This window comes from Trachypithecus francoisi, unplaced genomic scaffold (genome assembly GCF_009764315.1).
Source record: "Trachypithecus francoisi isolate TF-2019V2 unplaced genomic scaffold, Tfra_2.0 Lachesis_group9, whole genome shotgun sequence".
Taxonomy (NCBI): Eukaryota; Metazoa; Chordata; class Mammalia; order Primates; family Cercopithecidae; genus Trachypithecus; species Trachypithecus francoisi.
In genome coordinates this window covers 27569931-27592555 of record NW_022681474.1, presented here as the reverse complement: position 1 = coordinate 27592555, position 22625 = coordinate 27569931, and the positions used below count along the sequence as shown (strand labels likewise).

General features: G+C 37.2%; 1 protein-coding gene across 1 annotated transcript in view; it reads right to left on the bottom strand.

Moving 5' to 3' along the window:
- Window positions 1–22625, bottom strand: part of GPR158 (G protein-coupled receptor 158) — a 456409-nt gene that overhangs the window by 400976 nt on the left and 32808 nt on the right. The window contains exon 2 of the mRNA XM_033208979.1: window positions 15273–15378. Coding sequence (XP_033064870.1) covers window positions 15273–15378 — 106 coding nt within the window. The remainder of the gene's footprint in view (window positions 1–15272; window positions 15379–22625) is intronic.

Genomic DNA, 22625 nt, shown 5'->3' with positions numbered 1-22625 from the left:
AGTGGCTAAAGTAGAAGGAAAGGGAGCGCCTAACATATTGCCACCAAAGAGACCAGACTACCAAGCACTTGTGTAATTTAAGATCTATTCAACTCTGATCACAGAGAAAAGATGGAGGATTTCATTGCTGCTCATTGCCATTCCCTAACCCAAGCTCAGCTTCAACACATACTTGTGCAAGGGTAACAAAATATCATTACCCAGGGGGCAATAAATTATTTTACCTATTTAAAGAGAACGCTGTGAAAAACTTGGATAAAAAAGGATTCTGGAATCTCTGAACTATTTCAACAAAGGAACAAAAAGTCAAATTCATTTTTTATTTTGCATATATATGGTATTCATTTGGTCCTAAGAATATCTTGACGATATACACAAAAAAATGACGCTTACTGAATTCACAATCTGCTGCTTAAAAATTAAAATTATTTAGCAGATGGCCGGCTTACCAAATGATCAGTGTAAAATTTCAGTCCAATCTTCAGAAAAAAACTTTTGAGGTATCACTTGAATAAGCCATCTAACTGGTAACAAAATACTAAAATTATTAACAATCAGCACTACTCAGACAGACAAATTGGTCTTTATATATACTTAGAGCTGCAGAATTCTATGTACTTCTAATACCTTGGCATGTAAATGATTTTCAATTTACATTTAAAATCCCAATATGAAAAATTTGAAGAGTAAAATACAGAATATTCCATCTTTTGGCATTTTGGTCAAAATTATTTAAGACAATGAAGTCAAAATAAAAAAAGTGTGGTTTTCACTCAAGCTATACAAGTGAAATAATAAAGGAATGTTCTTACCTACAATGCATTCACTATAGTTAGAAATACGTATCAAATTTATGTGTGAAATGTTAATTTGGATAGATTGCTCTTTTAATTAATGTGATTACTGTGCTTGTGTCATCACCAATTCTGATGACACTGGGCTAAGAATTCAGCAGTGTCTAAGGCTGAAATGATCAGGAGGGAAGGCAGAGGGGAAAAAGTGAGTTATAAAAGTCTGCCAGTCGAATCACAAAAGTAAGGAAGAGAGAGAAAGCACAGAAACCAGGAAGTGGAATTAAGGTCAGAAATCATGAAGTAGCTGATGAGTGCACCTTTCAAACATTTCAGCCTCGGGACCCCTTAACACTCTTGAAAATTAATGTGTATCCCAAAGAGCTATGATTTATGAGGGTTACGTCCATTGATATTTACCATTTATATATTACAATTGATAAAATTCCAAAATATGTATTCATTTAAAAACAATAAAACAAATATATTAACATAAGTAACATATTTATGAAAAAACTGTATTTTCCAAAACGAAAAATATTTAGCAAGAAGAGTGTCATTGTTTTACATTTCTGCAAATCTCTTTAATATCAGACTTATTACAAGACAACTGGATTCTCCTCTCTCTCTTTCTGCATTTAATCTGTTTCTATATCACATCTTGTATAACCTCTGGATACTCATAAGAGAATGGAGAGTTTCAAAGGCAAATAATGGCTCTGAATTACTATGAAAATACTTTTAGCTTCATAGACTCCCTTGAAAGGGTCTTGAGGACCCCCAGGGGTCCCAGGACCACACTTTCAAAATGACTGCATTACACAAACATATTTTAAAAAGTGGCAGACGCATCAGAGAAATGCAAATCAAAACCACAATGAGATACCATCTCACACCAGTTAGAATGGCAATCATCAAAAAGTCAGGAAACAACAGGTGCTGGAGAGGATGTGGAGAAATAGGAACACTTTTACACTGTTGGTGGGATTGTAAACTAGTTCAACCATTATGGAAAACAGTATGGCGATTCCTCAAGGATCTAGAACTAGATGTACCATATGACCCAGCCATCCCACTACTGGGTATATACCCAAAGGATTATAAATTATTCTACTACAAAGACACATGCACACGTATGTTTATTGTGGGACTATTCACAATAGCAAAGACTTGGAATCAACCCAAATGTCCATCTGTGACAGACTGGATTAAGAAAATGTGGCACATATACACCATGGAATACTATGCAGCCATCAAAAAGGATGAGTTTGCGTCCTTTGTAGGGACATGGATGCAGCTGGAAACCATCATTCTTAGCAAACTATCCCAAGAAGAGAAAACCAAACACCGCATGTTCTCACTCATAGGTGGGAACTGAACAATGAGATCAATTGGACTCAGGACGGGAACATCACACACTGGGGCCTATCATGGGGAGGGGGGAGGGGGGAAGGGGGAGGAGGGAGGGATTGCACTGGGGAGTTATACATGATATAAATGATGAATTGATGGGTGCTGATGAGTTGATGGATGCAGCACACCAACATGGCACAAGTATACATATGTAACAAACCTGCACGTTATGCACATGTACCCTAGAACTTGAAGTATAATAAAAATAAATAAATAAATAAATAAATAAAAAGAAAATTAAAAAAAAAAGAATTTTACACCAAAAAAATAAAAAAATAAAAAGTGGCAGACGAAGATGACTTGCAGACAAGCGTAAAAACATGGCTTATAAGCAGGGTTGCTCAGTTTGTACACCTATAAATTCTGATATTCAACAGATCTAGAATTGCAATGGGGCCAAGCCTACAGAGACAATTATCCGTTATCCTATTTCCAAGTGTAAATATAGAATCAACTCAATAGAATCTCCTCCAGGTGATCATAAAATTGTAATCACCAGCAGGGAAAAAAAAGAAACTGCTTTTGCATGCATAAAACAAAGATTGTACTGACAAGTCAATAATAAAATCTACGGAAATAATTACACAATTAAGATTAGGTCATGGCTTCGCTTCATTACAATGATTATGGTAAGATAATAGAAAGCACTGCTGAGGGACAACTCTCTTTCCTGAAGAGCTATAAAAATAAAGTGGATACGCACATATTTAGAATAAAGATATTCTTTTCTGGAGACAGAGCATGGACCAAAATCCTCCCCCAGACTTACAAGTCCCTCTGAGTATGTTTATCCCACTAAATGGGCTCTGATAATCTAACGATTCCCCCTTTACACACTTTTCTACTTCATGCACAATAACTGCTCTAAATATTCTCCACTTGCAGTTTGTTGTTTTTTCTCCTGAATCCTTGTTTTCAATGGTCTTTTGTTCCATTTCCAGCCTTACTCTTATTTGTTTCATCAATTACATTCACTGTTCCCTACCCCTTTCCATACACCTACGTGTGAGCTTATATTTTAAAATACAAAAATCTTGTGCATTTTAGAGACAATAGTAACCCAAACTATGAATAAGCTAAAAGAAGATGGGGGCAAAAAACAATGGCTTCAAATGACAAAAATAATTTGAAATAAACACTTGTACATTACTTTGAGGACAAAAGCATTTTCAACTGATCTCAATACTTTATGCTCTGCTTGTGTCATCAACACCCACTTGTTCTCTCTGAATCTATAGGCCCTTGGGGAGGGAAAAACAGTGATAAATAGAAACCTGTCCTGGAAGAATACACAGAAATGACTCGGTAAAGATACAACAAAATAAGAAGGTGGTAAATAAGGCCTTTCATCTTAGAAAAAGAAGATATCAAGGAACAGAGTTTAACTCTTGTATAATACAGTCAGTTAAAGCTCTCTGAATCAGCCAAGGGCTGTAGCTAAGCAACATGATTCTTCACTTGCTCAAAAAGGGGACTGCCAAGCATCAGGAGCCTCATTTCTCACTGAAAGCTTTGACAAGTTTCCACCATATTTTATGTAATTGTAGCAGAGGGAGTGCCAGATTAGATCTGATTTGCTGTCATAATGGGATTTTTTCCCACATGCGCTAATGATGCAAAGCTATATTTAACCCCCAAAAAGTCACCCTCCGGCAGTCACTGTATATTCTGATTGCCTCTCATATCTAGAATTGGACAAGTAGCAATTTTTCTGCTACTGAATATGACAAAAGCAAAGGTTTAATAGGTAGGGTTTTTTTTCCCCCCAATTGGCTCCATTATAAATTTAGCTACATATTCCAAATCTGTTCACTAACTTCATATTTCATCAGATGTTCTCTCACTGAATTGAAAAGATCAAGAAAGTCTGGTACTTCGAGTTCACATCCTTTGGTGTATGCAAGTCAATTCTCTCGCCCCAGCCTACTCTTGCCGTGCCCTGCATATGCTGTAGATCACTCACCTTCGAACTCAGCCTCACCCTGATCCTGAGGCCACAGAGAAGCTTCAAAGCATTTTACACATTTGTATTTAGCAATGGTTAGAGTTCATAACTTATATATTGTCATATTATAATTTATGATAATATATTATCATAAATATAGTGAATCCTCATCATCCCTGTACATGGTAGGCTGCCGTCCTCCATGTTCACCTTTGTTTTATTCCTGCATTCCGATTTGTGTTCTAATTCTCTACTAGGAGTAGGTCCCTTCCCTTAACACCAGCCTTTTAATTGATGCCCAGACAACATGCACAGACAGAGAGGCAGTCTATGCACCTTGAATAGTCAGGTAGCTCTCTCCTTTGTACATTCTAATTCATATACTTCAAAGGTCCTAACATTAGAGCAACAGATTCAAGAAGGTTGGTGATACAATCCAGTGACATAGAATGTATAAAAGGGGTGTCATTCAGGAGCAGACTCCAAACATCATGACCCTATTCTAGCTGGAAAATTGATTTATCGCCTTCTCTAAGTTATCTGATTCCTTGATAAGCAGAAGAGGCAAATTAGATTATTTTAAAAAATCAATGCTACTTCCTATAATATTGCCTCCTTTCTGGCTCAGATTATCGCAGATTTGCAATAGAAGGTCAGCTAAATATTTTTTGGCTTTTTCATCTCACTTTCATCAAAATTTATCAGTCTTGCATTAACATCCCAACCATGCTTAAGGGGTAACTGGACGTTAACTCCTATAAGCTAGCTTGAATGAACGTGGCAATGCTGAATAATGGTTTGTTTTATCATTATCACAGAGAAAAATCAGAAAATCTCACGTTTGGCAAGTACAAGCACATTAAAGTGAGAATTTAAAGTATTACCAGTATAAGGACAATGATAGTATTCTTTTGGATGGAAACATCTTTTAGTGGTTCCATTTAGAGTATACTAGGTATAAAATCTTAATGCTACAGAAAAATTTAGAGGTATCTAGTCCAAACATATAGCCAATATTGCATGCAGTTTTAATGAGCCCCACAAAATTGTCATGTGCTACCTTTCACTGTTGAAAATATCAAGGTCTACAGCATCCTCTCCAAGTGGTCATCCCTGCAAGGTGTGACTGAATAACTGTGACATTCAAATTTACAATCTACTATTTTAAAATGTGTATATTTCATTTTTTAACAATTCTGATTATTAAAAAGTTCCACTTACACTGAGGTAAACAGAGCCTTCTGCAGTTCCTGTTGTTTCACCAGTAAGTCACAGACTAGCCCCTATATTCCTTGAGAAAAAGTATAAATAGCCATATAATAGCTATTTTGACATTTGAAGACAGTTATCAGATCACCCACGAGTTTTCTATTTCCTGGAAAAACATTCTCAATTTCTTTGATTCCTCAAAAAGTAAGGTTTCAAAGTCCTTCGTAATACAAATTTTCTCTTCTGGAGTGCTTCTGCTTTATCTACACACATTTTAATGTACGAGAACTGAAACCTGTCATACTATTTTAGGTATTTTCTGCTAAGTTCTGAATACAGTTGAGATACAAGCCTCTCCAGATCTCGAGAACAACCTCAGACTATGTTGGCTTTTGCTATGGTTTTGCAGCCACACCATACTGTTGACTTATTTTCAACTTTCAATTATCCTCCCAACTATCATTCACATGTGATCAAATCAAACCACATCATTCTTCCTGTGCTCAGAAAGATAGGGATTTTGATTCACATTCGAGATCTTATCTTTGTTCTGATTAACTTTCATTGTGATGGAGTTGTCCATTTCTCTAACCCAGCAATATCGTTTTAGTCTCTGATTTTAACTTTGAATGAATTTGTTATTCTTAACTATATGTCTCCCGTATCATTATTCGAAGAATAGATGAACATTCTGGCAAGCACAAAGTCCTACATAAAACCCTGTAACAAAGGACCATAACCTTCACTGGAAGTTAATAGTCCATTCAATCACTTCCTAATATATAGCGTTAGACAAACACAAATCCAGGGCCTATGGGACTTTAATTCCTCTCCTACTAAGAATGATGCTGGATTTTCACAGCAATTACTTTATGAAATGCTAAAGCACCATGTCTAAAGTGATGCCTGGTATAGGATAATATCCCATCATCTCTCCTACCCAATTTCCAAGTTTAAATGTAGTTTGTAATCTAAAATACCCCATATATCCTCACATCTAATCCTAAATGAATTCATCTGGTTACATGTTTCCTAGAAAATAACCAGAAGTAGAGGCGGGCGCGGTGGCTCAAGCCTGTAATCCTAGCACTTGGGAGGCCGAGACGGGCGGATCACGAGGTCAGAGATCGAGACCATCCTGACTAACACGGTGAAACCCCGTCTCTACTAAAAACTACAAAAAACTAGCCGGGCGAGGTGGCGGCGCCTGTAGTCCCAGCTACTCGGGAGGCTGAGGCAGGAGAATGGCGTGAACCGGGAGGCGGAGCTTGCAGTGAGCTGAGATCCGGCCACAGCACTCCAGCCTGGGTGACAGCGCGAGACTCCGTCTCAAAAAAAAAAAAAAAAAAAAAAAAAAAAAAAAAAAGAAAATAACCAGAAGTATATGATTGTAGTAAAACAAAATAGGTCTAGAATCAGATAAATCTGGATTCCAGTCCCAGTCTTAACAACTACTATTTGTATGATTATAAATAAGTTATTTAACCTGTCTTGGCCTAGCTTTCTCATCAGTAAAATAGAGGCTTTAAAGATTAAAGAAATGTGTATAAAACACAAAGACCAATTCTTGACCCAAACCAAGCACCACCAAGTCGTTGCAGCCATTATTAGTGTTAAAATTAATAAGAAGCTTTATTTTTAGATTTTGATAAAAATCTATTGAGTTGAAACAATAGAAAAAGTAAAATTTATCCAGAGTCTTTACTGTGAATTCATCCACTTCCTACTGTAATCTTCAATTTTGGGGTTATTTGCATCAGCAGTCCTCACTATGATCCACAAAGGAAAAGGAAGTCTCTAAATATAGCGATGAATCTACCACCTCCTCACAGGTATGCTCAAGGTTCTTCAAGCTGTCTTTCTCCATCATCTTCTTCACAACTCCATACAAGTTCTAGAGACACCACCAACATTTACAAGATAGACAGATTTTTCTTTTGAGGTTGTATATGCCCTCTTGCCTTCAATCTACCCTTCTTTTACAAACTACCAGCTAGCTTATACAAATCACCTTGTACACATTTCCAAAGCGATAAATTTCACTTCTCAAAACTAAAGGGCCTCTGTAATCCCAGTACTTTGGGAGGCCAAGGCGGGCAGATCATGAAGTCAGGAGATCGAGACCATCCTGGCTAACCTGGTGAAACCCTGTCTCTATTTAAAAAATACAAAAAATTAGCCGGGCGTGGCAGTGGGCGCCGGTAGTCCCAGTTACTCAGGAGGCTGAGGCAGGAGAATGGCGTGAACCCGGGAGGCAGAGCTTGCAGTGAGCCGAGATCACACCACTGCACTCCAGCCTGGGCGACAGAGCGAGACTCTGTCTAAAAACAAAAAACAAAACAAAACAAAACAAACAAACAAAAACTAAAGGGGTTCACATTCGGGGTGGGGGGCGGAAACATTGGCTGCTTCTTACCAAGCCTCTACTCATCTACTCAACTCAATACATGCCAGAAAGCCTTTCTTACAAACCTCACTTTTCTCTATATCTCTAAATGCTTACTAATCCTTAAACTACACTGGAGAACCTGTTTATTTTCTTTAATATATATAACGAACATCATTCTACATCAATGAATGAATAGTATTCATTTTAAGTAGCACAATGGTATGATATTATTTGGGTGCACTGTAATTTACTTACCCAATTCTTTATTATGCATTTGTTTCTAAATTTTTGCTACAATATGTAATACTGTGATAAGTAGTCAAGTACATATATATTTATGAATTATATTTTAGAATTATATTTATATATTTTAGAATGTTCTAATGTTTTCTTAGATAAATTATTATTTTTTAGAAATGAGGTCTCACTCTGTTGTCCAGGCTGAAGTACAAGGGCACAATCATAGCTCACCACAGCCTCAAACTTCTGGGCTCAAAAGATCTTCCCGCCTCAGCCTCCTGAGTAACTGGAACTACAGGCATGTGCCACTAAGCCTTGCTAATTTTTACCATTTTTTCGTAGAAACAGGGTCTCGCTATGTTCCCCAGGCTTAGATAAATTATTTAAAGTAGAAGTAGAGAAAAAACAGGTAGAACAAAGAAGTATGCATTTTTAATGATACATTTTTACCATATTGTCGAAAAATTTACAACAATTTGCATTCCTACCAATAATACATGAGAATATCCTCACCAACATTGAGTATAATTCTTTTTTACTGCTTGCCAATTCAATAAATTCCTGCACTTCTAAAATACATGTGAAGACTTCTCTTTTATGACAAGTCTTATGTCTCAGAAATTAATATATTTTAGTACATATCACCTAGAAAATTTAGTACGTAAAAAAGTTAAAGTCAATTGGTATATTTCTAAGTTCTCCGGTTCCCTCTAGAATGCAATAATTTCTTTTAAATTATAAATTTCCTCTGTCTTATTCACCACTAGGACCTAAAATAATGAATTTTAAATAATGTTATAAAAGGTATCCCATGGAAAAGACAGCTTATATGTTATTAACCATAATAATAATAAGAAGAATTACTAAGAATAATAGTTCAGCAAACTTTTAAAGTGTCCTCAAAGAGAGAAGCCTAGTACACCTAATTATACATGAAGAGACTAAAGTCAGAACTGGGTTGCATGAGACAGTGATGGAAACGGTGGTTTAGTATTTAACCAGAATACAACACACAAATAGCTTGCAACTGTACACAGGGAAAGATGTATTGTATTTTAATAGTAAAAGAGACATCTAGACAACAAAGAAATAGTTTAATGCCACTTAATTTCCTACTACAGATTTTCTCTCTCTCTTTCCCCCAACCACAAGATGGCGATAGCCACTGGTGAACTCTTGGCTCAGTTGCTGGAAACATCTAAAACAACCAGTTTGCCCTTAACTGACTTATTAGGCTCCCGGCTCAGTGGTTTTAGCACAGTGATTTCTAACCCTAGCTTTGAAACGATTTGAGAATCTCTATTCCAAATAACTCTCGAGAGCATAGTGGAAAACTCAGAAAAATACCATCGGTTTCTATTAATTTTAAAAAGAAAGACTATAACAAAATCAAACAAGATAGGCTTTAGAACTCCAAAAACAAATGAGGATCCATACAGTGGTGATATGGCCTCCTTTGGCTAAGCCTGGTAAACCAGTGATATATGACTGAAACAGAAGATTAGTCTAGAAGAAAGAAGACTTAGAAGGTAGCTAACAGCAGTCTTCAAATACCTGAAAGGCAACCACTACAAAAAAAAAATATTTTGTTTAAATTTATTTTGGGCAATTGGTCAAAAATGATGCCCATGTATTACAGGGAGGCCATCTAACAACAGCAGATTATCTCCATTAATTCCACAGTGTCAGGTACTTCTAGGCACAAATGAACACCTGATCATTGTCCTACATTCCAAAAGAAGAGTGTGACTTTATATTAAATAACCACATTTCACACTAGTAATGGGGAAAAGAGAAGTTGTGCTACAAATACAATTAAAATGTAAATATCCACAATGATTACCAGTGTTTACTCCTCACTTACTGTAAGACTGTTACAGTTTCCAGTGTGAAATAATGGCATTAAAAATAGCTTGCAACATTCTCATTACTTAGTTTCAATTGCACTAATACAGACCATAAGAAGATTACATAAGCCAAAATTCATTTAACTTTGTCCTTAAATGTCCCTCAGTGAATTTTAAGGCAATGTTACTGACTCAAGTGTACAAGGAAAGCCAGGGATTTGAAAGTTTTAAAAAACCTGTGCGGCTTGACTACGCTATAAGCTAGACTATATCCTAGAGCAGAGCTGTCCACTGCATTTTTCAGCATGGTAGCCACTAGTTATGAGCTATGAAATGCTTGAAATCAGGTTATTGAGGCCAGAAACTTCCTATTTTGATTTTGTTTAATTTTAATTGGTTTAAACTTCAAAAGCAACATGTGGCTAGTGGTTATCATACTAGACAGCATGGCTCTAGAGATAGGTGAACAATAGTATTTGTTAAACAGAAACTTTCTGGAGAAAAGAAGAGCAATGGTGAGATAGCAACCACAAGATGGAACTGACACGTAGCTATTTCTAAGTAATTCACTAAATGAAAAGTCAAATGAAAGATCTCTAGAAAAGTACTCTAAACCTGCTGTAGCCAAATGAGTAAGTTACATTTTGTATGTAAGAGACTTTTTCTGCTGTCTTTGAATCTTTGTATTCTATTCGTCTTCTCATATACCAAATGATGTGCTTTCTTACCTTTTTAGGCTTCTTTAAAATTTATCTTTAGAGATTCATTAAACTTACATTTGATAGAGTAGTAAAGAGTTACAAATAGATTTTCACCCAATACATTCCACAGAAAAGAGGAGATAGGGGAAACTGTCTTAGAGCAATATAAGACCAATGACTGGGGTGATAACACAACCACTCCAGCGAATCTGCTATCTTCAAAAAGTGGTTTCCGAAGCAGAGTAAACACGACTTTAATTGGCATGCATAAAGAAAACACTGGAACTTCTGTTTACATTTAACTTTTTATAAAAGAAACATAAGCTGTTAAGCCTTGTCTTACTTAGGACTTGAATTAATATTAATGCCCTCACTCAATCTACCCTTCACATGATCACAAATCTGAGAAGGCACTTGAGATGTCCTGAAGCAAAACTGGGAGTTTCAAGACAGAAAAATACTGACACTGGTCACTGGGTTCCTTCATTTGCTTCAATTTTCCATTTATTGCCTTTATATTTGGCCATTTAGATGAATTTTCAGAGTGTATTGTTATAAAGTGTAAAATATTTACGATTCTTCATGAGATGGTGTGTGACCCAGAAAATCTTCCCCCATAAAGATTCCCTGATTATCTCAACTGCTCACTTCCGAGCTTAAAGATGGGTTATACATTGCTTTTTACAAAAAAAAAAGGCAAATGTTCCAAATTTGCTGACCTGTTCTGGGATGGCAAGTGGTTGGTTGTCAAAAATGTCCATGAACCAGGCATTTAAAAAAAAAAAAAATTCCTTCAAAGCCATTTTAACAATCCATGAGAAAGTCTTTTCAAGTGAGCATTTTGAAAATTGATATTTGAAAATATTTTCAGTGTTAAGTGGTTTTTGTTGCCAAAACCTATAAATATTCACATACCTCTACAGTTTAAACTTGGAAATAAAATGCCCTAGTCTGCTTTAATATATTTAACACGAAGAGATTCAGTGGGTTTTTAACCTATTCCTTTAAAATATTAAAATGACCAGCTTTCGAATTAGTTTGCAAGGACCAACTGACGTCAAGTAAGATGAAGAATTGCCAGCTGTATCTCTGCAAAGAAAACCTCTGCAAAAATTGGTAGCAAACACAGCTGACAATTTATTACTTCAATTTGGACTGATTTATCCTTGTGAGGAATCTTTTTCAACCATGACAGATATTAAAACTAAGTATAAAAATAAAGTGAACTTAGAGACCTCTGAATCACTGCATTACTAAGTATTAAAAAAGATTTTCAAAAATTATGACATAATCATAAGTCTCACTAAAAATTTTATTAAAATTATGAATCAATTCTATTGCTATAAAAATATAAGTATTTTAACAAAATAATGTAATTTACCTTAAAATGTTATTTCATCTTCATCTCAACCTTGTAAAATTTTCTGATTTATAATATACTTAACACAAAAATATAACAAAAAATGTATATATGCTCTAAATTTAAAATATGCATATACCATGGACTGATATTTAAAAGGAATTTACTAATGGAATATAACCAAAAAGTTTCCAGGATACTCTCCTAATATTTCCTATTTCAAACAACTTTTTTTTAAACTTCTTATAGTGGAAAGAAAGCAAAAGAAAATATTTAAAACAAAAATTAATATCAATTAATTTTATGTTTAAACTATTCTGTAGGAGAGGATGTGAAAACTGACCAAGTCCATTTTGCAGTAATCTAGATTAGTTATGAAGACATGTCCTTCGAAAAATGCTTACTGGCCTCCTAGACTTTATGAAGACCTACACCCACTGAGAGATTGTTTTCCTCACAAACCATTCCTTGCCTTTCTAAAACGCTCCTGAGGCTTTTGTCATTGCTTCCATGTCACTTATCTGTTTCCAACATCAGACCTGATATTCTGGTTGTACATACCCTAGAGGCTGAAAAGTTTTCCAACATCGCTAGAAAACTTTTTACAGTGAAAAGTCTGCCTCATTTATAACTTTGAAATTTGTAACTTTGTCTATTGTTTACAAGAGAAGAATGTCAAACATCAGCAAGATAAAACGCACTGTAAACCAAGATGAGTGTCTTTATTTCTAAAGAACGGACATTCATAAAGACAGGACCCTACATCCCACAAATGTGGATCATATTAAGTGCTTCCCAAAATAAGCCAGTTTACACAGCAATCCTTGGGGTGGTAACGGGGCGGGGGGGCGGGGGTTGTTACAAAGAATAAAGTAGAGCCAGAACACATGAAAAATGCCACAAGCGAGAGATGTTTCTTTCTGTTTTCTCAAGCAGTAAAAACCTCCAGAGAAGCCAGCTTCTAATCTCTAACTCATATTTGCATGGGAAAGGAACTGAAAAACTATTCCCAGTAACTACCCTGAGGATGTGGCCCAGAACTGTTGCAGGTGCCTAGAGTGACCAGCACAAACTATACAACCTTAGAGAAGCCCAATAAAATGTGTGAAGAGTTCCAGGACAGACCTGTGCAGGGAAGACTACCCCATGAGAGCCTCCTGAGCATAGCCAAGACACAAAGATTCTTTACTCCCAACTCCAGTACCTGGGCAACAAAAGATGGCAAGAGGGACACAGACTGCAAGTTGAACATACACTCTATAGATCCATTGTTTTTATATTGCTTTTCGATCACTTAGCCTCTTTCTACAATATTTTCTAATGAAATTGTAGAATATTTTTTCCACCTTTTTCAGTAGGAATTTAATAAATACAATGCTCCCATATATAATCCCAAAAGTTATAAATTTCAACCTAATCTTTGTTAATCAGAATAGAGGATAATATTTTATCTTGAAATAACCTAGTTTATCTCAAAGCTTTAAAAAGACACAAAACCCAGAAAATTAATCATCCTGATGCAATGAAAATAAATCAATCTTCCAAAAGGAAAAAGAGGTTCTTGCAGTATGACCATCTAGTCAAATAAACAGATGCACTGTAAGGACACAAAACCACACCATGATTATTAGAGGCGAGCAGCAACTGTAACAAACTGAAAAGTAAATATCTCCTTGTTTCTAGGCAGACTGCTTGTTGAACCACCCAGGAGCACCACTAACACAAGGCTATATAGAAATGAACACACACAGATCAATATCCACAATATGACACCCATGCAGAAAAAAGTCCACTCTGGCTAAAAGACAACACTAAGTGGCTATCTGCTCTTAACAGAACAATATTGCTGTAGACATTGGCATAGAGATAATAATCAGGCTATAGACATTCACTAAGCCAAGCAATTGAAATTCATATCTTAGAAATGCCAGAATCATCCAAAGTGGAGGCTCAGAAATGTTCAAAACCCTAAGAACAATTAAAGGAGACCAAAAGAAGAGCTCAATTTTGTGAGTTAGCAAGGCGGAAACATTAACTGTGGATGGCAATCTCTGTGGAGGTGTATGGAGATGTGGGAGGAGGAGTGTGGATGTGAGGGAATGGGGGGACTGTGGGAATGTATTGATGAAGTGGGGGATCATCAGGATATGGTGGAGAGATGTGATAGATTTAGAGGGATATGGGGCATTATAGGGGCTTCTTACGGTTTGGGGGCAAGAGGATTGAGGGATGCTGTGGAGAGTGTGGTGGCAGGGTGGAAGTATGTGTTGAATGCATGATGGATGTGGGAAACAGTGAAAAGATATTTAGGAGTGTGGGAGTACAAGGGTATGTTCGTTGTGTGTGGCAGGAGTATGCATGGTGGGTGTATACATGGTAAACATTCAATGGGCATATATACGTGTATATGCATGCATATATACCTGTGCACCTGTCTGTGCATTTTTTGTGTGCGTAATGGTACAAATAAGTGCTTATTGCTAAATTTCCTTCTGATTTAAAATTCCTTCCTTAAAAGTTACACTATGTACAATCAACTTTCACAAATGGCAAAAATTCAAATTAAAGATGTAAATTACTACATTTGTGGAAATATCCCCTCTATTTTAAATAAAGCAAGCTGACTTTCCTCACAAATTCATGGACTCATTGTTGGAATAGCCCAAGTATTTAAGATCAAGAACTTTATTGTATGTTTATTTCATAGTTTGAGGACCTTGGAAATGGACTACTAAAAATGAAATCACTAGTATGGCGTCATATTTCTTCTCTGAAACTACGAAAGACACGTGATAGTCTTATTTCCAGAAGCATGATCTCTATGCCTGTTTCCTATCAACCAGAGTTATCATCAAATTCAGCATGGATAGGGACTAAAAACTGAACAAATACACACACATATACACAATTCCTTTCCAGGACCCTGTACAGTGTTTTCTCCTTGTTTTCAAAATTGCCCCACCATACCTTGTCTAGTGCTCTTCTAGCACATAGCAGCGTGTCTGAATGAATACCACCAATATTTCAATAAGCATCATATTCCATAAAAACAGGCATAATTTGACCCTTCCTGGGACTGATTTCTCATCTCAGGACTATTTTAAATTTCCAGCCCATTTTGAAGAATAGGGCCAGGCTTTGACTGAAGTCAAATTTCAGATGTAATTGTAGTTTTGGCCTTCTTTCAGTCCCCAAATGAACAGTTATTCTACACAAATTTGATTTTCTACTCCTAGTTCAGTTCATTTGGCAGCACTGAGACCTACAAAGATTTTGTTCCCCGTAAGATGCCTCTTGTTCATTTACCCCCACAAATATAACATATTCAAAATAATGTATTTCTGAGCTTAAAGAGGATTTTATTTTCATCTTCTTACCTCTGAATTATTGAGGTGGCATTTATGAGTTCCTGAAAACCAGCCATCACTTGAGCATTGGTCAATGTCCACTTTCTGAAGATTTATGTCAACTTTCATGACACCCCTAGAAACAGAAAAGGATAAAGAGAACAAATTAATCTGGGCATTTATGATTTCTCTGTACTTTATCCTTGAAATTATAAAATTATCATAAAGAACATGCCAAAAATTGTCAAATTGCCCACTCATATTCAACCAAAGTGTACCAAGAGAAGACACACAGTAGAAGAAAATAATTAAGTATTGGCTTTATGTAAGTCCAAAGGCAGGGAGCCGCCTTCACTTCCTTATATAATGCCTGGTACATGATAGGTGCTCAATAAATATGTGTTGATTGCCTGAACTCCAGGACGATATTGCTCTAGACATGGCAGAAAATGTGACTGTAAAATAACATGTGCTCTCAGAACCTCTTCTAGTAAAGTAAATTAAAATAAAACCTTCAGTTCATTTCTTTCTAGTCCTATTTCCCATTGCAGGGCTAGGAAGATTGGGGAGTAGGGAGGACAGTATCAGCAAATAAGCATCTCATTCCTCTGATCTCCTGTTCTAATAACTCTAAACAGCTCTTTATGTCTCCCAGTGTTCTGCATTAAACATAGAGATTTGCCTCACTACAGAAATGCTGACTACAATTTTTTTCTTTTAAATCTGGAAAGGAAGAGATTGCATTTCACTTAGCCATTTGAGAAGTGTCACTAAGAAAGACGACTCACAAATTCAGAGCCAGTCAAAAGCTAAATTGCAAAGAAAGCTCCAACTTGGTCTAAAATTCCTCCACTTCCTCCAACCAATTTTCTCTCTATATTTTCCTAAGATTCCCTCCTTTCTATTTTTCACCACCAGCAGCACCACTAGCAGCAGTTGCTGCAGAAATAGCTGTCCAACACTGAACTATCACACATGGACTTTACTGAAATAAATATTCTGCATCCTTGGCTCTGAAGCTTTATAAAGTAGTTTTTCATAAACTTAAGTAAAGTATATATACCCCACTAAAAACTACTCAATAAAAACACACTTTCAAGGTCCCACACCCCTAATTTAAACAATTTTTCATTATGATATCACTCATATATATAAAACATAAAAGTAGGCTCAAATTCCTGATTTTATAGCTCCTGTAGCAACAAGGAATCCCACAGAATTACAAAATAATAAATGCAAACAAAACTATAAAACCAACAAAAACCAAATTTCAAATATTAATTTAAGAAAACCAAACATTATGCTTTGCCAAAACAAAATCACCTCTCAAAACAGGAATATAGTACTGACTGCTAGTTCAGCAATCTTATTTTGCCACACATCTTATGACTCATTTCTCTCATCTCTTTTCTCCTTTTAAACTACTGTGAAGCATTCTAACAGAATGGCTTAATGCCATTTGGGCTTCCTTTGCGGTGAATAAATCATTTCTTTTTTCAGTCTGCCTGTGTTCTTTTCTTTAACCTGTGAGAAAAGTACTATATTACCTAGTGCCTACATGCTCAAAACATACACAGAAACAAACAGGGACACTAAAACCTCCTGCCAGTATTTGGTTTATCCAGATAATCCAGAATATGTTTGAGTTGATTTTCCAGATGATCGGAGAAATGAAAACCCAAAGATTACAGAAAACATGCTGATCATTCAGAAATATAGACCCCATCTTGCAAATTACTGTTGTGGGCCATAATGCGATAAAACACGTTTATGTAATAAATAAATGGATTTCCAAGTAACCTAATGCCTTAACCCAGTTCACTCCTTTCCTCTTGCAACAAATATTTGTTTGGTATGTGCATATCACTGTAAGAAACACTATGCACGACAGAAAGGCAAACCTACCCCCAAGGAACACTAAAAGGCATAAGACATTTTGAAAATGACCAAAGTATTTAATGGACAGTGGATACTAAATTCTGGAGGATTTGGGGAACTATCATTTGGAGTAAAGTAGGGCTTCAATAACCATTCATTGACATACTGACTGCTTTCACCACTAGAACCTTCCATGGAACTATGTTCCACAAAAGTTAATCCAATCATCTAAGCCCACTTCTCGTTCTACTTTATGCTCTTTGGAAATAACATTCTTTCATTCATTCAGTAGATACTCAGTGAGTGCTTACTATGTGCCAGAATTTTTCTTGGTTTTTGAAATGCATCAGTAAGTAGGAACATAAAATCCTGCCTTCATAGAGCTTAATTCTTGTGTGGGATAGAGAAATAGGTAAAATAAATGACTAAATTATACTATATTTTACCAAAAAAAATAAGTTCTATGGGGAAAACAACTTCAAGCAGATAAAGGGGATGAAATAGAAAACTTTAAAAAAAATTTTAAAGGGTGCTCAGGATAAATCTCACTGAGGTGAAATTTCTGACTCAACACAGTTCAAGGTATACTTAGAGCAGGTTTATAAAAACACTCTAAATCACCAGTATCATAAAGCTTCTCACAAGACTACTGGTGTCCAATACATTTTGGTTTTCTTTCTTGACTATCTTATTTAGAAAGTATTTGCAATTGGCAAACTAATCAATATGCATTTCTACTCGTTCCACAATTGCTGGTAATAATGAGATCAAGTTTTTCTCAACAATCCTGCCATGGCAGTTCAGTTCCCAGACAGTGGAATTCCAGCTTACTCAGACATCGGCTAACTTGGAAAATAAAAAGCTGCAATTACTGTGGTCGTTTCCTTCCCTGGAGAAAACTGACTTCAGAAAAAGGCAGCTCAACTGACTGAAAGCTTTCGCCCTTCATTCCAAGTTCATACATGGAAACTAAAATGTCACCACAGACCTCAAGCCCAGCTTGTGAAGCATTCCAGATTGCGCAAAACCATGGAAGATAATGAGCTATGTTTCCCAGCTGGGAAATCAACACTGAGGCTTCTTCATTAGAGCCTAAGCCTGGGCACCTAGAGACTTATAAAACCCTGGGGGAAGGTGCTGTAGACTTCCTGTCGGGGGGAAGCGGAGGTTTGGGGGATATAACGGAAAGAAAACCCTCTCTTTGTGGGGAAGAGCATCCTGCCGAAAGGGAGGCAAAGATCCAACACCTAAGGACCCATGTGTCCCATCACAGACCAGACCCAGCGAGAGCCCCGTCGGGCCTGCGTCCTGCATCCCCTGCGTGGACATCTCAGGGGTGGAAGTGTTCCTGGGAAATTCTGAGGGTGAGAAAGCTGGCTGCTGTTTCACGGCCTCAGGACAGGAAAGTGAGGGTCAAAAAATAGCCTGTAAGTAGCCTTCAGAGAATGGAAAATATAGCAAATAGGATCCCCCAAACACCTGGGTGCTCAGCTACACTGCAGACCAGCATTTTCCTCTATTTGTCTATCAATAGAACAACAAGCCCGAAGCAGGATTCAGTCCATCAAACACCATTTCCCTACTGGTCTTTCTCTGTGAATGGACCTCCAAGTGAAAGCAATGGCCAAGTGCGATAGGTTGGACTCCCTTTGTGTTTCTTGTATCTTGACCCTTCTCGTCCATATGCATGGCCACTGCCTTGCTTCAGGCCCTCATCTTTCCCCGATTGAAAAAATGTAATAGCAGCATACTCTTGGGTCCTGTTTGGCATTGCTCCAAGTAAAAATCCTGGTTTGTAGCTCTTGACGTTTATATGGTGTAGGGACCTTCTTTAAGAAAAACAAAATCATGAATACACATTTATGTGACAAGATGACCTTTGGTCCTAGGTCTTTGGGTGATAACTGTTGGATGGGTAGGCATCATGGGCATTAAGAGTATTACCAGAAGCCATTTCTATTTCAGAATGACCAGTAACTTCACTATACGCAGAAGTGACCACAAACAACTTTAATATATATTGCTAAACCCAGACTAAAACAAAAATCCTAAACTTCCTCTTAACCAGTTTGCGAAACTGCCCACAGCCTAGGAAAAGTGTAATGGAGGCACATTATACCAGAAAGAGATCATTGCATTCAAAATATCTTATTTTTGCAAATTTTACAAAAACAGTTGACCACAAAACTCATTTCTAGTACCCATTCCAGGATTTTAGAAAGTTCCCATGCAAGTAAGGGTTGCTGAAGCCCAAGAATCATATACCACCTTCTATGTAATATTTGAAACATATAAACCCAATCTTGACAATTCCCTACTTGAAATCAATATTGCTCACTTTCCTAAAGATTAAAATCCAAGTTCCCTGGAACGACATAATCAGGGCCCTCCTACTTCTAACTTCTCCAACCACTCTCATGCATATATTCCTTGTTCCAGACAATTCAGAACTACATTTAGAGTCCTAAAAAATTCATGCTATCTCAAACCATTCTTTCATAGATGCCTTTATACATGAAGTCCCTTTGCCTAAACTATGCTTTACATTATACCTTCTACCTGGCCACTTGATAAAGCCTCCCATGAACTCCAAGTCTGATACGGAAGAGAGTTCCTTATTCTCCCATAATGCACTGTGCTTACCTTCTTCATATCAATTAGCACGCTATATTATAATATTTGATTTTCAATGATATGTTTTCCCCACTGAAATTTCCACGGTCTGTATCTTTTTTTTTTTTTTTAACATTTTTCCTCAGCTCCTAAATCAGACCACAGCCAAAAATTAACTTTGGAGGAATTGCAGACACAAGAGAAGCAAGGAGTAGCTAAACCGACATCCCGCCCCCCGCACCCTGAGAAAAAAAATACCCAAGCAAACTGAAAATATCATAAACTGCTATGGAGGAATGGATAGAGAGAGAGACTAGATAAACTGATGGAAAGACTTGAAATTCTGCTTTTCTCCCTCCCCGTGTTACCTTGGACAATACTTTTTCTGCTCTGTCACTGCAAAAAAAAAAAAAAAAGAAGGACAGTAACAGCCTATGTAGTCAATATTGATGGGATATCAAGGAAGAAGTTCTGCTGAAATAGATTGATGAAAACAGGTGCCTGTAGATCAGCTGCCATCAGTCATTCACTTCTAAAAGTAGACAACCAGAATAGAATCTGGTGCCTAGAAATGGACTGCTGCCGTAATGAAAACTTTAAACCTATGCCAGTGGCTTTGGAACCAAGCAAAAGCTGAAAGGGCCTCAGTGATGGTTAATGAAAGTGGGAATCTGTTGGTTTTTTATTTTGTTTTGAGACGGAGTCTCGCTCTGTCGCCCAGGCTGGAGTGCAGTGGCCGGATCTCAGCTCACTGCAAGCTCCGCCTCCCGGGTTTACGCCATTCTCCTGCCTCAGCCTCCCGTGTAGCTGGGACTGCTGGGGCCCGCCACTTCGTCCGGCTAGTTTTTTGTATTTTTTAGTAGAGACGGGGTTTCACCGTGTTAGCCAGGATGGTCTCGATCTCCTGACCTCGTGATCCGCCCGTCTCGGCCTCCCAGGAAGTGCTGGGATTACAGGCTTGAGCCACAGCGCCTGGCCTGTTGGTGAGTTTTGAAGGACAATGAAGAAAATGTTATTGGAGGCAGGAACAAAAGGGACTTTTGTTATATAGTAAGTATAAAGTTTGACGGCACCATCACCTGTGAATAAGTGAATTTGTAGATCCGGCTGAGGAATTTTCTAGACAAATGCAGAAAGTATTACGCCTGGCTCTTTCTAGCTGCTTCTGATAAATATAAAAAGACATGGACTAAAGAAGGAGCTGGTTCATGGTTTTATGTACTGGCTTTTTGAGAGAGTCTCTGTCACCCAGGCTGGAGTACAATGGCACGATCTCAGCTCACTGCAACCTCCACCTCCCCAGTTGAAGTGATTCTCCTGCCTCCGGAATAGCTGGGACTACAGGTGCGCACCACCATGCCCTACTAATTTTTGTATATTTAGTAGAGACGGGGTTTCACTATGTTGGCCAGGCTGGTCTTGAACTCCTGACCTCAGGTGATCCACCCGCCTCAGCCCCCCAAAGTACTAGGATTACAGGCATGAGCCACTGTGCCCAGCCATGTTTTGGCTTTTTAATTGTGGTAAAATATACATAACACAATTTACCATCTTAAGCATTTTTAACACATGCTTTTATAGTATAGAGTACATACATATTATTGTGCAGCCAATCTGAGGAACTCTTCTCATCTTGCAAAACTGAAACTCTGTTCCCTTTAAATGACAAATCCCTATTCCCCAACTCTGCCAAGCTCTTGGATTAAAACTACCTTTCTGTCTCTATAAATTTAACTACTCTAGGTTCCTCATGTATGTGGAATCATACAGTAATTGTCTTTTCATGACTATTTCACCTAGTATAATGTCCCCAACGTTCATCCATGTTGTAACATGTGTCAGAATTTCCTTCCTTTTTAAGGCTTAACAAGATTCCATTTTTTATATACACACATTTTGTTTAGCCGTTCATCTGTGGTGGGCCCCTTGAGTTCCTTTCCCCTTTTGCTATCGTAAATAATGTTGGTATGGAGCTGCTTAGATTTTTAACAAAATTTAGAAGAAATATAAAAAGCCAGGACTGCTGAATTTGAAATAAAACTTTCTCCGGAAACACAACAAGCAAATAAAATATGGTGCATTAGTTTGTTAAGGCTGCCACAACCAAGCATCTCAGACTGGGCGATTTGAACAACAGAACTTTATTTTCTCACAATTCTTTAAGCTAGAAGTTTAACATAAAGGAGTCGGCAGAGTTGCTTTCTTCTGAGCTTTCTCCTTGACTTGTAAATGGCCATCTTCTCCTTGTGTCTTCACAAGGTCTTCCCTCTGTGCATGTCTGTCTCCTCATTTCTTAGGAGGACACCAGTCATATTGCATTAGGACCCACCTTAAATGACCTCATTTTAACTTACTTTTTTCAAGATCCTATCACCAAATACAATCACATTGTGAGATATTGGAGGTTAGGACTGCAACATATCAATTTTTGGAGAACATAATTCATACCACAATATATGGTATACTGATTTATATCCTGGAACAGAAAAGGAGGAACATTAGTGGAAAAACAGGAAACCTGAATGAAGCCTGTAGTTAATATTAGCTCCTTACTTTTGATAATTTTACCATGGTTATGTAAGATGTATTACTACAGGAAGCTGTGTAAAGAGTATATAGAAACTTTCTTTTCTATCTTTACTAATCTTCTGAAACTCTAAAAGTATTTTAAAATACTTTTAAAAACTTCCTAGTTATAGAAAACTAGTTTTTAAAAAATAAAATAAATAAATAAATAAGGGAGACTTGGCCTGGCATGGTAGCTCACGCCTGTAATCCAAGCACTTTGTGAGGCCGAGGCGGGCTGATCACGAGGTCAGGAGATCGAGACCATCCTAGCTAACACAGTGAAACCCTATCTCTACTAAGGATACAAAAAATTAGCCGGGCATG